Genomic DNA, 21,080 nt, shown 5'->3' with positions numbered 1-21,080 from the left:
ATGTTATATGGCTGGGTTCCTACTCTCAAGAACAGTGTAGAAGTTTTTATAGAATACATTAAGTATGCTTCAAAATTGTATCTGGTTATACTAGGAATATGGAATTGGCGTTAGTTGAAAGAACAGCTGAGAGAGAATATTAAAGAAAAGAATTATCGGGGCGCCTGGGTGGCTCAGTTCGTTAAGCGACTGCCTTCGGCTCAGGTCTTGATCCTGGAGTCCCGGGATCGAGTCCCGCATCGGGCTCCCTGCTCAGCAGGGAGCCTGCTTCTCCCTCTGACCCTCCCCCCTCTCATGTGCTCTCTCTCTCTCATTCTCTCTCTCTCTCAAATAAATAAATAAATAAAATCTTTAAAAAAAAAAAAAAAAAAAAAGAAAAGAATTATCTATCTGGTATTGGTGACAGAAAAGTAAACTCTCTAAGCGATGCTTTAGTTGCAAAAGTAGTAAGAATACAATCATCATCTATTCTACCACATACAGAAGTCTTTCAAGGTTATTTCTAATTACATTTAAAGTATTTTAAAATGCCTTTAATAACAGTAAAAACATCCTCAAATGAAGAATTTAAGACAGTTTCATCTTTAATTCTCCAGAAGATTTACTATCAGGATGCTAAAAAGCCTCTGATTCAAACAACACAATAAGTAGATGATAGTAGAGAAATCCAAAAATAACAATAAAATCATTTTCCACGGTGGAAAAAAATCATTGACTAAACTAAGAAATAATAGAGTAAAAATCTATTTCATAATTCCCAATTAGTTTTTTAACAATCTTTTCTAATCAAGAAGGAAAAGTCCTCAAAAAATTATTTTCGGTGTTAAAGCATATGCTATTTCCAGTTCAAAAGCTGTAAAACAAGTTCAAAGAGATGTCTTCATTTATTTCCTGAACACCTACTTTCATCAAGCTGTCTGGAGGAACATCTTTGTGACTAAGTGTAGCTGACGAGTAGTTCGGCTGTCCTGAAATGAATATATCATCTTGACAAGGATCTCCTGGACAGGATGGCTGGGGATGCTTCAAATGAGGGGAAAATAAAAAGTAAACAAATAATGCTCTTTCAGATGGAAATCAAAATGATGATGACACTTGAAAGGAGATTGGAAAAAATATTACTAGGTAGTGGAAAGATGAAGAACCAGGTCAAACATGATCGTAACTGCCATCAACATTAGTACCTTTATGATTGACGTTAAACTTGTTGCGGTAATCATTTCACTATGTGTGTGTGTCAAATTATTATGATGTACACTTTGGACTAACACCATGTGATATCTCAATAAAACAGGAAAAATATTAGTACCTTTAATATACACTTCATAATGTTTTTAGTTTTATTTACAGTAATACCTAGCTTTTAACACTGTGAACAATTTAGTTATTAATGAACTAAGTTAAAAGTCCCAAATTTTAAGAGCAACTAAAATTTACTCCTGTTGAGTACTACAAAAGTTTTTTGTTTTTGTAATAAAAAATAGTAACTGCTATTAACAGCACAGTGCCGCCTGCGATTTTATTAATGATGGGCAGTACCAATAAATACACAACCTTATAAAATTCAGTTTAGCTTAATTCTATCATACTAGTATTGGACAGCTCAGTATTTTTTAAAACCAATGGTCTGGTTTTCAATTTGCTTTTAAAATTAACTGGAGTTCATATTTTTGTATGTCAATAATATCCTTATAGTCTACTTCATTGATAGCTTTAGAGAAAAAACAAATTCAGTAGCTCATTGTCTCTGAATATTTTTTATAATATGCTAGGAAGCAAGATGCCCATACTTTTCATTTTAATTTAGTTCTAAACACACTTAGCTATATTTCTGAAAACTAAAGGGACTGTGATAAATAGCACTATTGTTACTTTCAAAATAATATGTGGCTAGGGACGCCTGGGTGGCTCAGTTGGTTAAGCGACTGCCTTCGGCTCAGGTCATGATCCTGGAGTCCCAGGATCGAGTCCCGCATCGGGCTCCCTGCTCGGCAGGGAGTCTGCTTCGTCCTCTGACCCTATCCCCTCTTGTGCTCTCTGTCTCTCATTCTCTCTCTCAAATAAATAAATAAAATCTTTAAAAAAAAAAAAACAAAACAAAAACAAAAAAAACAAAATAATATGTGGCTAGCAACACAGCTATGTATACTACATCATTTTGAAAAATAATCTGAAATCTACTTCATTATGATATGCCACAAGATACACATAAGTCTAAGGGCTTATGATTTAACCTTAGAAACTTTATTTTCAACAGAGCTATCATGTGCAGTTAGTTGCTGGTTCGAAGCACTGATTAGCATTTTTAGATTTGGTTTGATCTGATTTTATGAATTTATGCAATGAGTATTTTGCCTTCCTTCCCCATTTTTGAGATGTGCTTTTGGAACGCATAGTAATCAACTTAGGTCATAGTTTGAAGTTTAAATTCAAGTCTGAATGTGTAACTATTTAGTCTTTAAAAGAACAAGTATGTTATGAATGAAAATGCAAAATGCAACAAACTCAAAGGCTCTGAGTTTAAGAATAATAAGCAAAAAATATTACTGTTTAAGAATTTGGAAAGACAATCGTTCCAGATGACAATAAAGATTATTCCTAAGTTAATAAAAGCCCCTGGCCTTCACTCTGTGGTTTCAGTTGGAATGAGTAACAGAAATGCAGGGCTTAATAGCTATCACTCTTCTCTTCCCATTTCAGTGATAAATTACAAAACAATTGCTATGACTCTAACATAGAAACAGAGGGCAGAGCAAGAAAGGTGAGGTCCAGCCACAGCAAAGTGAATCCAGGAGACCACTCCTGTCCTAGAACACAACAATGCAAAGCCAGCAGTGTATTAAAAAGGGGGTGGTGATGAGGACCCTTAGGAAAAGGCAAGGATCCAGAAGTAAGCAGAGTCAATATGGAAATAAAACTATGGGGAGGAGACAAAATAATGTTGTAAGAGAAGAAGTATCTTTTCAGAATGGAAGGGAAGGGGGAGAAATAAATATTTATTTAGAGGCCATGCTAACACCTTAAGTTGTTATGAAGAGAAAAATCTTAAAATAGAGCCATACCAGAGTTGTTCTGTTCTTTCTCCTTCTCTGCCATTCTTACCGCCTACCCTTAACTTTCATTAAGAGAATAAACCTTCCTTCTTCATCATAATGACTATGCTAAAACATGTATAAGAAAGGATTTGGGTTTTGCCTTTTCATTGGTACTTATTACAATTTCTCCAGCCTTACTCATATTCAGTGAATTGTGATTAAACTTACTTCCAGGTAGTGCTTCTCATTTGCCAATTCTCAATCAGTAAACTAAAAATTATTCTTCCCCACAACACTTCTGGGTACTATGTATAGCATAGGCTTAAAACCTTGAGTTATGGAGACTAGCTAATTTTATTAAGAGAAAACACCACAAAGCATAATAATTTTTAAAAAACCACTCAGTTATTTCAATCGCTCAACCCTATTTACATAAACAAGAATATACTACATACTACATCCTTAGCTTACAGCCAAAGAAACTTAAGAGATAAATACTAAATCAACTTTGCAGGGAGTTTTAGAACTAAGCTATGGAAGAACTAGAAGGTAATCAAGATATCTAACCCACCATAAAAACTTATTTTCTAGAAATGTGAAAACACTAAAATGTGGTTTTTTTTTCTTCTTCTGTGTACTGAAAGTACTGGTCTACTGCAGGTACTCACTCGAAAAATGTGCCCACCAGAACCTCTTCCGTCTGCAACACTCAAGGCAAGGCTGCCTTGGCTGCCATGCAGATCCCTAGAGCTGCCATAGTCAAAGTTGCTTACAGCAGTAAAATTGGAATTAAAGGACCTTGACAGCATGCTCTGAATAAAGAGGGGATAGATTTAACAGAGATTAGTGTAGCATGCAAAATTCACAAGACATGTTATGTACAAAGACATATTTATAAGTAACCCCAATACCACTCAGGAATATCATGCATCAAATTTTCAGTGCCACTGCAAGAGACTGGCACTATTTACCATATATTTACATGACAACATACACATATACACATAAAGTACATGTAAATCCAACCATTCACATGTTTAAACAGTAAAGAAGAAAGTACAAACATACAGTGGCTTTTATAATGCTATCATTTCCTTTACTCCTAATACATCTTACTAGAAGTTCGTCAGAAAAGGGGAACTGATGCCATCCCTAGATGTATGTGTACATATGTAGTTATATATGGAACACAAGCCATTTTTTCTATAAAGATAAATTTTACCGACAACCAGTTATTTCTAAGTCAAAACGGATTTCTAGAGTCTGTTTCATTTTACAGAAATCAATTCTATATTATTATTAAATAAATGGAGAGTTTAAACATACATACATACATACCACAAAATAAATCTGCAAAACACACCTGGCTCTTGGCCACTGTAATTTCTAAAAAAAAAATTACCTTCTACATTTAGAAACATGTCTTACATTAAAAAAAGTTAACATATACACAAAGTTTTAGGATATAACACTTAAAAGGCTCCCACTGCTCTACAGTTACCAGGGGAAAAAAGTTAGACAAGGTACTTGTAAAAAAAATTCTCCCATTCAAATAGATAGATACTTAAGATTATATTTTAGGAGTTAGTAGTGGCATTTGCTGCTTAAACTTGAAGAACCACTGATGGAATGCTTACACTGATGAATCTCTTATCACTAATCCCAGAACTGCCTGAAAAATGTACCTCAATAAACACAATGCCTGATTTTTGTTGTTCCTGCTTATTAATTCCCAGAGCTGTTACATTACATGCTTTTCTTTTATGTGGATGCTTCTTGTCATGTCCCTGAATATTGAGGGTCTTATGGTCAAACTGAGAGCAACCACATTTTGAGCATGGCTTGTTATCAAGAAATATAGAAATGTCATAACAAGCATTTCTGTATTATTCCTAAGGAATATATATGCCTTCTCCAAATTGTGAAGTTGATCTCTAATACCAAGAAATCTTAATGTGCCATTCCAGAATGAAAGGGATCTATAAAATTACAATGAATACTTTTAGTTTTTTTGTGGATTCCAAAGTAATGACTAAAGAAAAAGCTAAACTTAACAGGCCAGGCCTATACTTTCCCAGACCATTTCACAAACAATTAGGATTTGGCAGAGACAATTCAGAGGTTCCATAAACGTTTGATTATAATGTAAAAATAAAGAAACTCTACACACAATCACACATAGACAGAAACATAAACAACACACACTGATGTGTTACACATAGTTTTAACATGTTCTTAACTTGAGTGGTCCAAATGATCCTTTTTAATTATATGTAGATCCTGGAACAAAGCTTTTTCTGTCATCTTTGAACATATATAAAGTTTTTGTAAATATGTCACTGACTAAGAAGGCTAAAGCTCAGAACAGGCGCGGTTTTTAATTCAGGCCTGTGCAAAGACATCTATATAAAACTGCACGCTGTCACAACACAACACATTTGTGCAGAGCTCAATTAAGAAATACGTCCTGGGCACTGCTGTTCATTACATGCTAAGAGTTGTATTGTAGCAACTGAATGTGGATATTATCATGTTATGTTAATGATATTCTAGTTGACTGCTTCTTACCAGAATTGTTAGTTTAATTAAATAAGGCTTGAGAAGCAGGAGGTGAGATCTATTTATATGTTTGGGTTCCAGGTACAGTTTGTTGCAGGGAAGGGAAGGAGGGGTTATTAATAGAAGGTTTAAAAACCAAATAAGCTGCAAAAACTTACTATTTTTGTATTAATGCTAAGCAACTACACTGGGCAAAGTAGCAACTTTTGATTTGGGGACTTACCTCTAGAAGTGGGTAAGGCATTGTGAAATATTTTCAAATGTCTACCAGGCCTTAAGAATTATGTTTGGGGGAGGAAAAGAATGAACTGCAGAGAAGCAAACAGATTTTCCATCACCCTCCACCATTTTTAACCAATGCTTTCAAGTTTGGTATTCTAAATCATGTTGCTCTGTGTCCTCACAAGGCTTTTCTTAGTAGTTTCACTGGCCTATTCCTCACCTCTCAATTACCAGTGGGCATAACTGGGAAACTACTGTCATGCACTCTTGAAGTAACTGAATGGCCGATTTCTAAATATATAAAGCAGAGAGGTACAATGAACAATGGGGTAGCTGCTACTTGCTTCCTATTTACTCAAGTCTAGGTACATCTCCATCAGACAGGAAAGTAATGGGAGAACAGCCACCTGAGAGATGTCAACTACACAGAATATGATAACCAAACTCATCTCTTCATCCAAATCTGCTCTTCATTCTCTATGTTGGCATTCCCAACAACCAGTTACTCAAGGCACCACTCTAGCTTAATTCCTTTTCCTCAAAGACTTATTACAGGAATATTCTAATCACAAGTAAACTATCCTAGAGTCTGTTTCAAAACTGTCTCTTGAATTCTTGCCTTTGTCTCACTTCCATCAGTACATTTCTCGTTTATTTTCTGGACCACTAGAGACCCTCGTAACTCAGTCAACTTAAATACAGCCTCTTCCTCCTCAAAAACAAAAAACCCCAAAAAACTATAGCCCTTTCTCATTCTAGTTCCATAGTATCTCCAGGAGTTTATTTATAAAACAGCTATGGTACTCCTCTGCTTAAGAAATTTCCAAGTTCCTTAGAAAAAGCACACAAGCTCAAAGAGCCTCAACAATACGTATAGCTACAGCTGAGACTATGGATGATAGTCCATGGATGGACTATCTGGATGAGAATGAGGTTGCCTAAGGCCATTAGATGCTCAGCTATTTAAAGGTGATAGTATTCAAAAGAGCTAACAATTATAGGCAGAGGTTCAATGTGAATTGATATATGGTACCAATCATATTTTAGGCATTCATTTTTGAAAAATCGGACCTAAGGAAATATTTTAAATGACTAATTGAGGTTGTATACATTTAGCTGTTCTTAAAAATACGTATTTAATGAACAAAGATAAGAAAATTCTTGGGTAAAACCCACTGAGAGACAGGAAGTTAAATCTTAAAAGAACGTGCTTTACACACTTGAGCCACAGAACCGAGACACTAATTTATCAGTTGTACATGATAATTTTTAAAAATTTTAACTCCTTTCAAAAAACTGACCTTTACACATTAAGTTATAAACTGAACATGATCTTAAGTTGTTTTACCAATGATTTCCAAACTTCATTAGAGCCACAAACACCTGAGTTCAGGTAGGTCAGAAATGCAGTTCAGAAAGGTCAAGAGTAAATGCCATGCCAGAAGCCATCTGTGTCAGTGACAGTGTTAGTCTTATAACATTTCCCAGTCTTATAACTGGGAAAAAAATCTTAGATAAAATATTTACATTTATGATATATTTCTTGTCATTCTGCTAATTATATAGTAAAACTGCTATTTTTGTACACATACTTACATAACCAATTAATTATTAGATGAGAGCAGGAGGTCAGAAAATGCTAAACAGAGGTACACATGTTTATGCATGTATTATTTACAGTATGTACAGCACAATCTAAAAAAAGATATACACATAAACATATGAAACGAACTTCACCTCATTAGAAAACACTGGGGAGTAAGAGACAGAAAAGAAGCATATCCTACAATCTCAGTTGTTTTGAGTCTGGCTAAGTCTAAACTTGAACTCTGTTGTTAAGTACCAAGAAAAAACTCCTCAAATTTAAGTATATATTCAGTAATTCAGAGTATCTTGTTTTACCTTGTCTAAGAAACAAAGAATACCAAATATTTTTAAGAAAAATAAATTCACAGACAGGAAAATGAAAAATTCATATTTAATTACCTTTTCTAACTTTTTGGCCTCAATGTGTCGTAGTACTTGTTCTCGCCAATCATGAGGAACTTTACTTTTTCCTGGAGGATCTAATAAAGAATGCTCAGAACCAACCCTTGCATTTGGTCTCTTTGAAGGACTAGTCCGTGAATAATTAAAATCACTAACAGACATAGTTCTCTCTGGTATTTCACTAATGGAGGGTCGGGCACTCTGAGGCCTTGATGCATTTGGACCATCGATGCTGTATGTTCGTGCAGAAAGAGGTCTCTGTGATCCTGACATCAATGGAGTTCTTCCCACTGAATGTAACTCTCTGTAGGATAAATAATCTCCTTCAGGAATCTGGGCCCGCCTCGTGGGGCCTGATTCACCAAGATTTACCGAAGCTGTAGAGGACACACTACTTTGTCGCTGAATCGTAGTTCGAGTTGCTCCAGGAATGAGTCGGTCATTTGGTGAGATGGCCCACATTTCCCCATGTCTTCCTGGGCCAGGTCTCTGATGTAAATGGTATCCAGTATTAGCTCGAACATTGTTATGGTTAGAGAAATTCATATTGGCAGAATGTTTCGCATAACTGTGACTTTCTGTGCTCTCGGATCTAGGAAGCCGCTGAGGAGGAAAACCGACATGATCTACTTGGGGATTCTGTTTGGCATGCCACAGAGTGTCCTTGACGGCAGCACTGCTACTGTACTGGATGTTATATTGTGGAGGACCATATATCTGAGGCGTAGATTGGGGGCCACTTACTGTAGGGCCTCTTATTATATTTGGCTCTTCAGGATTATGATTTGAATCAAACTTGAAAACTGCCTTTGTACCTGATATTAAATCAGAAGATGAAGAAGAACCAGTAAATACTTGCAATGGTTGATCATACAAAAGTGTAGCAGACTTGCTCCTGACAATATTTTTTCCATCAACAGTAGATGTTACTTTAATTGTTGCATTTGGCTGCTGTGGTCCATTATCACTAAGAATGTCATAGATTTTTAACCCTCCAGTCTCCATATTAGTTATACTATGAGATTTCACAACAGATCCAATTGGCCCACTTCTCTGAGGAGAGAGATCTTCTGTGCTTTTGGAAATACCCATATCAACAGAAGAATCAGTGTCATGTGGTTCAGTCCTCCCAGGAGACTGTGGAGTTTCCTCAGAATGTCCATTTACCTTATCTACACATTCTAGATTAGGATACTTATTTCCATTTTCCAAGGGCTCAGCTTCTCCTTTAGCATTAATGCTTAAAAAGTCCATTCCAAGCACTATATCCTGTGTCTTTGATCTTTCCACTATCTCTGGTTGAAATGTATCATTAGTTACAAGTTTATTAAGATTCATATTGATGTGGTCTAATTTGTGAGATTCATCAGATGTGGCTGTTGAGTCAACACCTTTTTCAATAAGAACCAAATGCTCTTCAATATTCAAATCATATTCAGGTAAGTTAAAATCTTTTTCATCATGAACCTGGAATTTTTCTTCCATTGAATGATTTAAAATATCTCCATTTTGTAAAAGACTGTTAAAATTTTCATCTTCTTGCCTAAAACAAAGATAATTTTATCATAAACATCATAAAGTTCAGTTTCTTAGTAATAAGAAACATTAATAACTAACTGGTTAATGTGTAGGTACACAAAGTTAAAAGAGCTGATGGGAGTCAAAGATGAAAGTCATTTATCAGCAAGGAGTAATATTAAAACATTACTGTAATAAATAATATATTTATATTAAATGAAGACAAGTAAAACATTAATTAAAATTCACAGATAATCAAGGTTAATTTTCATCAATATTACCAATCACTTTGTCAGAATATAGTTTAACAGAGGTAAATAGTGAAGAAAAATGGACTTTTTTAAGCACCTTTTCATGAATGTGCTAAAAGATGAAATGACTGAAAGATGGAGAGACACATGAAAAGCCAGTAACTTAAATAGTTGAGCAAAGAGCACAGAACATTTTTACAAATAATTCTGAAACCTTACATTATTTAAAGTCAGTCATATTAACTAAGTAGTTATTATTAGATTCAAATATATAAGTAAAGAAATTGTAAAAAGCTAAGAATTAAACAATTACTCAAAGGTCTACAAAAAATGTAAAGAAAGTAGGTATACTAAAAAAAAAACTAGAACTCAACAAAGTCAATTTTATCATATGGTGATTTAAAAAATAAAATAAACTGCAGCACTGAAAAAATCTGAAGATCAAAAGCAAAACTAAATTTAATCACTCTTCTAAGTTATTCCATTGTATTTGGCAAATATTTATAAATGTGCTATTTCAAAATTACAGAAAACATTTTACTTCTGCTTGGTGGAAAGAAATAAACCTACTTATATTTCACACAAATATGAAAACATATTTGTGCCCTCTTGTAAAATATTCAAGTATGTTTAACAAATATTCCTTAGTATTGATCTTCCCATCAGGTAACAGAACAGACTACATTCATTATTAGAAATACAACAAAGGGGGGCACCTGGGTGGCTCAGTCAGTTAAGCGGCTGCCTTCGGCTCAGGTCATGATCCCAGGGTCCTGGGATCGAGCCCCGCATCGGGCTCCCTGCTCAGCGGGAAGTCTGCTTCTCCCTCTCCCTCTGCCTACTGCTCTGCCTACTTGTGTTCTCTTTGTCAAATAAATAAATAAAATCTTTAAAAAAAAAAGAAATACAACAAAGGTGTGGAATATCCCTTTGATAGCCTTTATTTCATTACACAAAAAACATGATTTATAAAATACTAACCTCAACAAAATATCAGTAACATTTTATTATTCAAGAAATTAATCATTATCTTAACATCTAAGGGGTTATAAAAATTATTATATTACCACACTAGGTCTTAGCCTCAATTTCAAAGAACAGATATAAATAATTAATCATAATTACAAGTACATAATAGCTAAACTCATTTTGCGACATAAAATTCATCTTCCTTTTACAACAATATAAATCAATACAAACAAAATTTGACTTAACTGTGCCTGGAATTTAAGAACCATTTTACTCTAAAAAGTAGTCAACAATATCTGTACAGTAAGCTTTGGGTTCAGTAGTAACCCAAATCTAATAAGCACCTAGCTGATACAATAACATGAAGGTAAAACAACACATCTTATTTTGATAGCCAAGTATTTTGAAAGCCCAAATAACAGTTGTTTTAAGTTCTTTTAAACTTCAGCTAATTTTAGCCTGTAGGAATTAAGTCTTGTTTAGAGTCTGACCTACAAATTTAAGTCTAATTCAAAGATACAGAAGCAGTTAAAAGTACTGAATGCCCTTTAATGGCACCCTCCAATCATGAGTATCTAAAAAACACCCATTTCAACTTGAATTACTCCAAAGAAGCTGTTTATGTTGTAATATCTAAAAATACTGTTACAATGTCCAACTTTTTAATGAAGAGAATTAGAATATTTTAAATCCTTTCTTTCCTAATTTTTTTTAGTTTTCTAGTTTTTTAGTAATTTTTTTTTTTAGTCATCTCTAACCCCATGTGAAGCTCAAACCCACAATCTTGAAATCAAGAGTCACATGCTCTTCCGATTGAGCCACCCAGATGCTCCTTTTCTTCCCCACTTAAAAAAACTAATACAAATGCAAATGTAGCAAACCTAAATAAGTAGTAATAAAATGGGGAAGAAATCACATACTACCTGAACTACTTCTATATTAATTTGTGAAATCTGCTTTGTTTTAGTCATACATATTTATTTGCCTTATTATCTCTATTGTACAAATAAATTATTCTGTTAAGATGTTCACAAACCTGATTTTGGAATTAATACCAATATGAGTTTGTTTCATTGGAGAGCAGAGTGAGGTATCTTGACTACTATCTGTATTAAGAGAAACTGAATCAGACATCCGAGATGGAGAAGAACAGTTGCTGTTATTCTGATTGCTATTGTGTGTAACTTCATCTGATAAAGAATCTGTATCCTTTGTATCATCTGAAACAAAAAAAACTTAAGCTGTTGATAAAGTCACTAAAGATTTGCGTTTAATACTTTGCACTGATGACAAATGACATTTATGTTGTCCAGGTTCAATATATAAAGAATTCTATGGATTAGAAGATAAACAAAGGCACTTCTGAAAATGCAGTCCTAATACACACAAAGATTAAATAATTTAAAACTTGTGATACCTTTAAGTTTTTTGACAAATATGATCTATGTTAAGATTATCCAGAATTTGATTTAGTTTTAACTACTGACAAGATTATATTATACAGTGTTTTTCTAAGGCCATCAATTACTTTTAGTGAATATGGCTCTTCCACTCATTCACAATATTTTTTTCAGTAGGCTCTACACCCAACGTAGGGCTTGAACTCACAACAAAAAGATCAAGAGTCGCATGCTCTAACAATTGGGCCAGCCAGGTGCCCCCTCATTCATGACTTTAAAAAGTCATAATAATAAAGAATAAACAGTACAGTTCACAGCCTAGATTTGTACATTTATCTGGGGAAGAAATTATTTCATACAAGTATGGAGTTGTTTTCATCTATTCTGAAAATAAAAATGAGCAATACTGTCAATTAAAAAAAAAACAAATCAAGAAGTTTCAGAAGGTGAGCTCTCTGTTGCTATTTTTAAACTATTTCAAAGAATTGCATATGAAAAATGATCAATAGGGGCGCCTGGCTGGCTCAGTCGTTAAGTGTCTGCCTTAGGCTCAGGTCTTGATCCCAGGGTCCTGGGGTCCAGCCCCGCATCAGGCTCCCTGCTCCGCGGGAAGCCTGCTTCTCCCTCTCCCACTCCCCCTACTTGTGTTTCCTCTCTCACTGTGTCTCTGTCAAATAAATAAATAAAATCTTAAAAAAAAAAAAAAAAGATCAATATAGGAGACGGCTTTTGTTTTTTATATAAACAGAAATAGACAATATTCATATTCCATTATAGGTGGTACTATTAAAAAGTATTATTTTTTTAAAAAGTAATGATAAAACAATAACAACTTGGGGCACCTGGCTAGCTCAGTCGGTGGGGCATGTAACTCTTGATCTCAGGATCATGAGTTCAAGCCCCAAGCTGGCAAAGAGCTTACTTAAAAACAAAATGAAAAAAGATAATAACTTAATATCTTTACAACCCTGAAGACTGTATTTAATGCAATTCTACCCAAATCATAGAAACAGTATATATATAGACACAGTCACAGGAGATTATATGCATTAAAGATATTTTTTCTGTTCCAAATATCTTAGGAGCACAGTTCAAGTAGTCTGGATTGTTGACAATAATAGTACATGGGGCTTTCTATATTCAACTTTAAGGTATTTGGGTGCTGGAGTCTTAATTTTTAAAATACTGTTAAGAAAGATGGTAGGTAAGTTCTTTCCTAGATATTATTCCTCCTCTTCTTCCACCTCCTTGTGACAAATAGTAACATGTAAAATATTTAGCATGATAAGCAGCAACTAGTAAGTACACAAACAAATATCACTACCACTATTATTATGAAATCCAAACTATCTAAAAGCCACCTTGACATAAGTTTCATTAATGCCATAAAGGCAAAGACTGGATGGATATTTGGTAGAGATAATATAGACACATTCAAGCACTAGGGGGGAGGAGTGAGGGAAGGATGAAAAGAAGGGATAGATATCCTTCAAGTTCCCTTTCATTTCTAAGAAGAGTCTGAGATTCTTTTACATGAAAAAAAATGGCTGGGGTGTGAGGATGGTTTAAAAAGAGTTCCAGGACAGACAAAATAACAAGCTAGATCTGAGTACATTGAATAATCTAGCACATTTGATACTCACAAATTCCTTCATTAGCCTCAATGTATGTCAAGTTAGGTTAAATTCATATGCATAAAATTAAGTAGCTTAAGGATTACCCAGCAAATAAGCAGCAGAAACAGAATCACAATGCAGGCTTGTCTGCCTATGAAGCCCACGCCCTTACACATAACCTTGCATGAGGGAAGAGAAAATACATAATAAGATTCTTCTTTAAAAACAAGAGGGTTAAGGGGTGCCTGGGTGGCTCAGTTGGTTAAGCGACTGCCTTCGGCTCAGGTCATGATCCTGGAGTCCCGGGATCGAGTCCCACATCGGGCTCCCTGCTCAGCAGGGAGTCTGCTTCTCCTTCTGATCCTCCCCCTTCTCATGCTCTCTCTCTATCTCATTCTCTCTCTCAAATAAATAAATAAAATCTTAAAAAAAATAAAAATAAAAATAAAAATAAAAACAAGAGGGTTAAGGAATAGACCTTTTAGAAAGGCATATTTTAAAAATTGTTTCAAAAGAGTGTTTTAAATAACATAAACACATTTAATGAAATTTATTTCAAAAAAATTTATGAATTTGATAAATTCAGCCCATTTCTATTCCTAATGCTTTCAACATCTAACCTTTTTTGTTATTACTAAGAGCTACCACTTTTGGCTGGTTAATAGAGCTTTCAATTAATGGTGGTCGCATCTCTGCCATTTTCATCTCTTCATCAGAAGAAAGTTCTTCAGATTCCTAATTTAAAGAAAAAAGAAAGTATTTAAATAAATTTTGGTTTCTTTAAATGAATAGATATTAAGTCATAAGAACTTCAAAGAGAAAGAATATTTAGAACATGGATGTAAAACCTTTTTATTATGGTAATAGTAACTAAAACTAGTATATGATTTAAGTTTTTCAAGATACGGCAATAAAACTATGGCAATTATTAACAATATGTCAAAGTGGCTATGGGATAATATTCCATGGTGGGCCTTAATTCAAGTGTATTAATGATTAATATGTGCCTGGTACTATGCCAAGTGCTAGAGAAACAAAAATGAATAAAACACAATCTCTGTCTTTGAAAAACTTAGTTTAGAGGTGTTCCAACCAAAAATCTCTTCCTAATTCTCATATTTATTCCCTCCAAGGTTATCAAGTTGCAAGGAGTCAGGACTGAGGTGTTCTTCCATTAAAATGAGTTAATGGCAATTTTTGACCAATTTGAAGACAAAATTTTTTATTATTCTTCATGAATTTTTCTCTAATATTTGACAAAGGTCCCAGATTATCTGCCACTGAGTGCTATTAAGTGAAAGGGGGTAGTGAACAAAAGGACCTGGTAGCAAACAACTATTTATAGAACTATTTTAACACTGCAAATATTGTATATAAAAAACAGAGCTTTTGCAGGTTAAATTATTATTCCTAATGATGAAAATAAGTAAATAATATGATGAAAATAAATAAAAAGTCTTAAACATTGTTCTGTTAGAAGTACTGACTTCCAGTAACTCCTAAGTGACATAATACAGATATGGACCAGGGTCAGAAAACTATTTCAGTAAGAAGGGCCTTCAGTCTGTTTCAACTACCCAACTCGGCCATTGTGGCACACAAGTAGCCACAGACAACATGTGAAAAAACGCCTGTGGCTGTGTGCCAGGAAAACTGAATTTCATCTAATTGTTCGCATGTCATGAAACAGTCTTCTTCCTTTGATTTGTATTCAATATTTAATAATGTAAAAGCTGTTCTTAGCTTGCAAGTCATATAATGACAGGCAGTGGGCCAGATACAGGCCACTGTTCAGGACTGTACTACAATGGAAAGACACTTCTAATTAGAATAGGAAGAGAAAGTAAGGAGGGAAGGAAGAGAAGTGAGGGGTGCGGTAAGAGAGGAATGACATTCTGCACAGATGAAAGTATGGAAATAAGAGAAAGTATGCAGAGCATGTCAACTCCATGGAGCTGGAGCTCAGAGAACTGGCAGGAGACAGAAAAGTTAGACTGGATTGAAGAGGGAAAGGTTATGCTCTGAGTATGGACTCGAGTATGTGTTGGTCACTATTGGAAGTTGCCAAGCCAGGAACTCACATCAGATTCTCTCTCAAAATGGTAACTCTGATATTAAGAATGTACGGGAAGAGAAAGAGACCAGCAGAAAGGGGATCTGGCTATCCTAACAGTCCTAAAGAAAAAAAAACATTTATCCTTAGGCAATGGCAGTGATGGCTGATAAAGAAAAAAAGAATCTGACAGAAATTTTGGAATGAACAGGACCTAATGACAGAATGAATGCGCAAAGAATGAGAGAACAGGAAAAGGAAGGGCAAATGTTCTGTCCTAATTGTGATACATGCAGTACTTTCAAGTGCTGAGCAGACTTCCTCCTATACTACACCTGGCATCGGGGAGCTACGGGCTCCTACATTTCCTCCCACCTTTCTGTCTCCTGTGCTCAAGTCAACTAACGTTCCTGCAGTTAGCTCTTATTTTGTCCTTCCTCACTGTTTCCCTTTGGATTGCATTTTCTTCAAGTTTAATGTAGATAATTCTTCAATTTATAATCTAGCTTTCATTTCTCTTCTGAGCTAAAGATACACATTTCCAATGACCTACTGAATATGTCTTATGTCTAACGGATGGTCCTGTTAAGTGTTCAAATTCCACATATTCAACAACAAACTAGTCTTTCAGAGGCTGCTTGTTCTCTCAACACCCAAGTGCAGTTAACGGCATCACCATCCTATTCAAGCACAGTTATGTGACTATTCCCTCTTCTCCACTCCTTAGAGTCAGGGATATTTACATACTAAATCTCTTATATTCTTAAAACAAAGTTCCAGTCCACATTTTCTAGTATTATTATTCAAAAAGCCCTCAAATTCGGGAAAATTCAGTAGCTGTTGCCAGATAACCCCGATACATAGCTCTATCACAAGTACTGCTCTGCTAAAAGGCCTTCAGTGGCTCCTTAAAGACTACAGAACACTAAATCCAAACTTTTTAGCATTGCTTTCTGGAAGCGTCACCATCAGGAGCCAAACTACTCTATTAATTCGGTTTCATTCTACCACCCCTGATACACTCAGGGAGATGGAACATGCTCTTTTCTACATTTCTCAAGCACCACTCTTTTGCTATCATTATTCCTTCCATATTTTATTTAGTTTCCCTATTTTTCATATTTCTGCTAGATGAAATATTCCTATGTACAAGTTAAATAGCTCCTTCACCCTAAAGCATCCTTGGTTGTTCTAGTCAGAAAGTATCTCTTTTCTAAATTTATGTAGCACTTAATATTTTTATCATTTAGTATTTTTCTTATATACTCAGCACTGTCTAACCTTGATTATATCTATATACCCATATATCTATTCTGCCACCATAGCTCCAAACAGTGCCTTTCACAAAGAAATCATACAAAATAAAGTATTAAGTTCACTGAGACAAACCTAATAACCTTTTCACAGACTATGTTATATTAGGTCCAATGTATATACCAAGTGTATTGAATGATGTGATCCACTTAAAGTACATTCACAAGCCACGTGGTTTCTTGCCATTTGCAACAACATGGATGGCTCTAGAGAGTATAATGCTAAGCGAAGAGTCAGTCAGAAAAAGACAAATACCATATGATTTCACTCATATGTGGAATTCAAGAAACAAAACAAATGAACAAAGAAAGAAAGAGACAAACTAAGAATCAGACTTTCAACTACAGAAAACAAAGTGATGGTTACCAGAGGGGAGGACGGTGGGAGGAGAGTGGGAGGATGGGTAAAATAGGTGATGGGATTAAGAGTGCTCTTGATGAGTACTGAGTAATGTATAGAATTGCTGAATCCCTATGTTGTACACCTGAAACTAACATAACACTGTATGTTAACTATAGTGAAATTAAAAAAAAAAGTGTCAGACATTCAAGGAAAAAAAAAAACACTTCACAATCAATGATAAATGCTTCATTAAGTGAAATAATTTAAATATACCTATGGCAACCTTTCCATTGTTAAACAATTGAGATAATGTATTTTAAAGAATCAGAATAGAACCACCACAATCTAATTTACACAGTAAATATTTGAGTGCAATACAGGTATAAGTTCAAAGTGATAAATGAGTGATACTACAGCAAATACCCTGAAATTTCTCAAATGAGTTAGCATACTTTCTGCTTTTGATATCAGTTTTTTATCTTTAGTTAGCAACAATGAAATACTAAATTCTTAAAAGTTGTTAGAACTGTTCCAGAGAATAATCACAAAGCAGTACCTCAAAAACATCGTCGTGATTAACAATATGCTTCAAGTTCTCAGAGGCTTTCATATTTGTAGTCACTGGTAGACTCCCAGGACTCATCTCAGCTTCAGATTCACTGGTCTTCTGTGAAGAGTTTCCTATCATATACTTTTCTCTTTCATCAGCTTTGATTCTTATTGGAATGGTACTTTCTGAAGTCTATGTAAAAGAAAAGAAAGAATTCATATTCCTTAAAGCTCTGTATCTATTTTTGTACTATAGTTCAGATTAGAATTTAAAAGTAGGGGTGCCTGGTTGGCTCAGTAGGAAGAGTGTGCGACTCTTGATCTCAGGATCATGAGTTCAAGCCCCACATTGGTGTAGAAATATATATTAGGCCATATATGCTCATTTGGGGAGCAGGAGGCCCCCACATATAAAATATATATATTATATATATATTTAGGCCACATATGCTCATTTGGGGAGGACGCCCCCAAAGGTTCATGAACCACATTAAGCTTTATAATTCAGCTGAGGCTACATTTCACCTCTTAAGCTGCAAAGCTGGCATTCATGAGTGAGTCACTTAGCTCAGCATGCTCAAACTGTTTTCTGCTGATTGGGGAATGTATAGCAACTCTAGTGACATGAGAAAACTTCTGTTTCTGTAATATAGTAGGGAGAAAAAAAAGTCCATTAAAGGAACACACACTTTAAGGATCTGAAATATCCCAAGGAAATAGTCTGTCATAGCAATTACATTTAAAATTAGAATTGGGTTGAGTGGATCAATGTTATCATGAGAAAAAAAGTATTTCCGTAACAATGAATTTTCTGACATTCCTTATCTTATTCTTGGTTCAGGCAAGATTTTTTAAAACCTATGCTGATGCTATCCTGCCAACATGGAAAGTCTGTAACCATACTGAAGTGTAATAATAGCAATTAGAGTTTGCTGATTATTCCAGCTTTTACTTCAGGTGGCTGAGAACAACACCCTAAATTTGGAAAGACATTATCATGCATACAAAAAGGACCGTTATATCAATTATTATTTTAAAGTTTTAAAAAGCTTGAAATAAGTTTTGGTCAATTCTTTTAAATCTGAGTTTTCTAACCTTCACACCTACATCATTATTTACAACTTGCTGATCTTCATGTGGTTTCAGATCTTTTCCAGAATCTTCACAAGTCTCTTCATCTTTTAATCTATGTACAATGGTTTGAACAGTTTTGACCATATTCTTAAGCTCATCTGGGTATGGTGTTGGATATCTCTTTAAATTTCCCTCCTAGAGAAATAAAATAAGTAAAATTTGAAATACGGGTAAGTATTGCTAACATCAACCTCAAAATTTAATCATTATATAATCCATCTTAATTACATTGGTTATCTGGCTCCTGGGGGTAACTTTAAACACAGATGATAGGCCACTGAAAGCATTTTAGACACAAGAAAAGTATGGTTTTATCAACAGTGAAAGACTTCACAGTCACAGATTTAACTAATGTTTTGAATGCTTTTTTTTTTTAGCAGACTTGTATGTATTCCATTTTAAGATTTACGGTATGGATATTGCCAACACTATCACTTGGCTTCCAAACAGTTGTTTTCCAGCTAGATATTTACCCAGACACATATAAAAGTCCTACATTTATATCCTGTCTTATATGCCAGGAACCAAATACTTCCAAAGTCAGTCTAATTGTCATTTTCTGGGATTTCTGAATCCCAGAGTTTTATATAAGGTTTATATATAGTTCATATAAGGGAAAAATAATTACATCCACGAGTAATTTGGAAATGAATTATTACTACTTCTGTCACTGCAACACAGATTCATAACATGTTCATAACGAGAGTTCTTGATCCCTAGAATCTAAATAATAAGTCATTAAAGAAAGGGAAGAGGAAAAACAATCATGTGTTTTTCTCTTATTTTTATATTATGAAAGTTGGCTTATAATCACATAGTTTTAAACTGTTCTCAAATTCTTTCACATGACATATGTATAGGATCAATAAAACCCTTCAAGTGCCTTGAGGGCAAGGGATGAAACCAGTATTTCTCTGTATCTCCCAAAATGGCACAGTAAGGTAAATAGCACCAAATAAATATCAGTGGACCCTGTTTCAAACCTGAAGGAAGAACAGGACTCACCCTGGGAGGTGCCTCCCTTTCATCTTTGTCTTCATCACAATCAAATGCTACTTGAGCCCGCTGTTTCCTCTGTTCCTCCCACAGTGAAGGATTAAAACTTTCATTATCTGATATGAACATAACTAGAGAAAAACAAACAAAAAACAAAAAAACCTATTATATTTTACTGTAATTATGAAAAACCATTACTTTCTCATAATTTTGAGTTATAAACATTAAGATAAGTCAATGCCAGGAGCATTAAATGCTACATTAACAACTAGGCTGTAATTCTAATATTTCTTTACAATATTAATCACATATCTTTTCTTCCCGAAAGCTAATTTGTCTTGTTACCAGAGGGGTTCCTGAAAAGAATCTAACAATTGCAACTCTAAGAGGTCTGTGATTTTGTGCAGTTCCCCACAAAAAGCAGCACGGTAATAGTGCTACCTTCAGCAGCACATTACACCATGGTAATATATAAATTATTTCATCTAAGTTTTTTCATTCAGAATAATCTTCCCAATTCCAATATTGTTCATTATGTATGGGGAATGAGGAGATAAAGACAAAGTGACTTATTTGGTTAAAAAAGATTACTCCGATGCCTTGTAATTACATCTTTGCATTATACATTATACTTTGTATATAACTTTACTAAGTAAATAAAGTGCTTGCAAGATATTTTCTGTATCAAAATATAAGGAAAACTGAAAATCTAATATAAATGCAACACTACATATCCTACTATGCAATATAATATTGAAGGTAAAGATTCAACAACTATACATTTTTTCGCTTATTAGGCAAGTAAAAAAATCTAAGGCTTAAAAATTAATCCATTTGACTATTATGTATCACCATACTGAAGTTCGTGCAATACAAGATAAAGTCACAACTGTTTTCTGCCCTCTTAAAAGAAATTGACTACACCTGCTCAAAACAAAAGGGAGTAAAAGCACCCAAAATTAGTAAATAGAAAAAATGAAATTCCTGGAATACCTATATGTGGTCAATTTGAATACTCAGGCAAAAGTAGCATAATTATCATTAATTTTTAGTCCTTATTGTAGGCTTCTTACCCTTCTTTAATATCATATCCAAACGAAAAATGTCACAAAACCAAATATGAATGGAGAACT

The 21,080-nt window shown here is 34.4% G+C and overlaps 1 protein-coding gene across 9 annotated transcripts in view; it reads right to left on the bottom strand.

The window, feature by feature from the left end:
* ERBIN (erbb2 interacting protein) overlaps positions 1-21,080 on the bottom strand; it is a 125,683-nt gene that overhangs the window by 6,710 nt on the left and 97,893 nt on the right. For 3 of the 9 annotated variants that reach the window (XM_035014543.1, XM_035014545.1, XM_035014549.1), the window contains exons 16-22: positions 19,957-20,078; positions 18,913-19,086; positions 17,825-18,010; positions 14,180-14,294; positions 11,580-11,763; positions 7,803-9,348; positions 904-1,023 (exon numbers count right to left, since the gene is read on the bottom strand). In XM_035014543.1, the coding sequence (XP_034870434.1) occupies positions 904-1,023; positions 7,803-9,348; positions 11,580-11,763; positions 14,180-14,294; positions 17,825-18,010; positions 18,913-19,086; positions 19,957-20,078 (2,447 nt within the window). Of the gene's footprint in view, positions 1-903; positions 1,024-3,703; positions 3,848-7,802; positions 9,349-11,579; positions 11,764-14,179; positions 14,295-17,824; positions 18,011-18,912; positions 19,087-19,956; positions 20,079-21,080 lie in introns of all 9 variants that reach the window. The other 6 variants (XM_035014546.1, XM_035014548.1, XM_035014550.1 and 3 more) reach the window with 4 other exon arrangements.

The sequence above is a fragment of the Mirounga leonina genome, unplaced genomic scaffold (assembly GCF_011800145.1).
Source record: "Mirounga leonina isolate KUSES-001 unplaced genomic scaffold, KU_Mleo_1.0 Mir_168, whole genome shotgun sequence".
Lineage (NCBI taxonomy): Eukaryota > Metazoa > Chordata > Mammalia > Carnivora > Phocidae > Mirounga > Mirounga leonina.
Note: the sequence above shows the minus strand (reverse complement) of the source record. Positions and strands in the feature narration are given on the sequence as shown.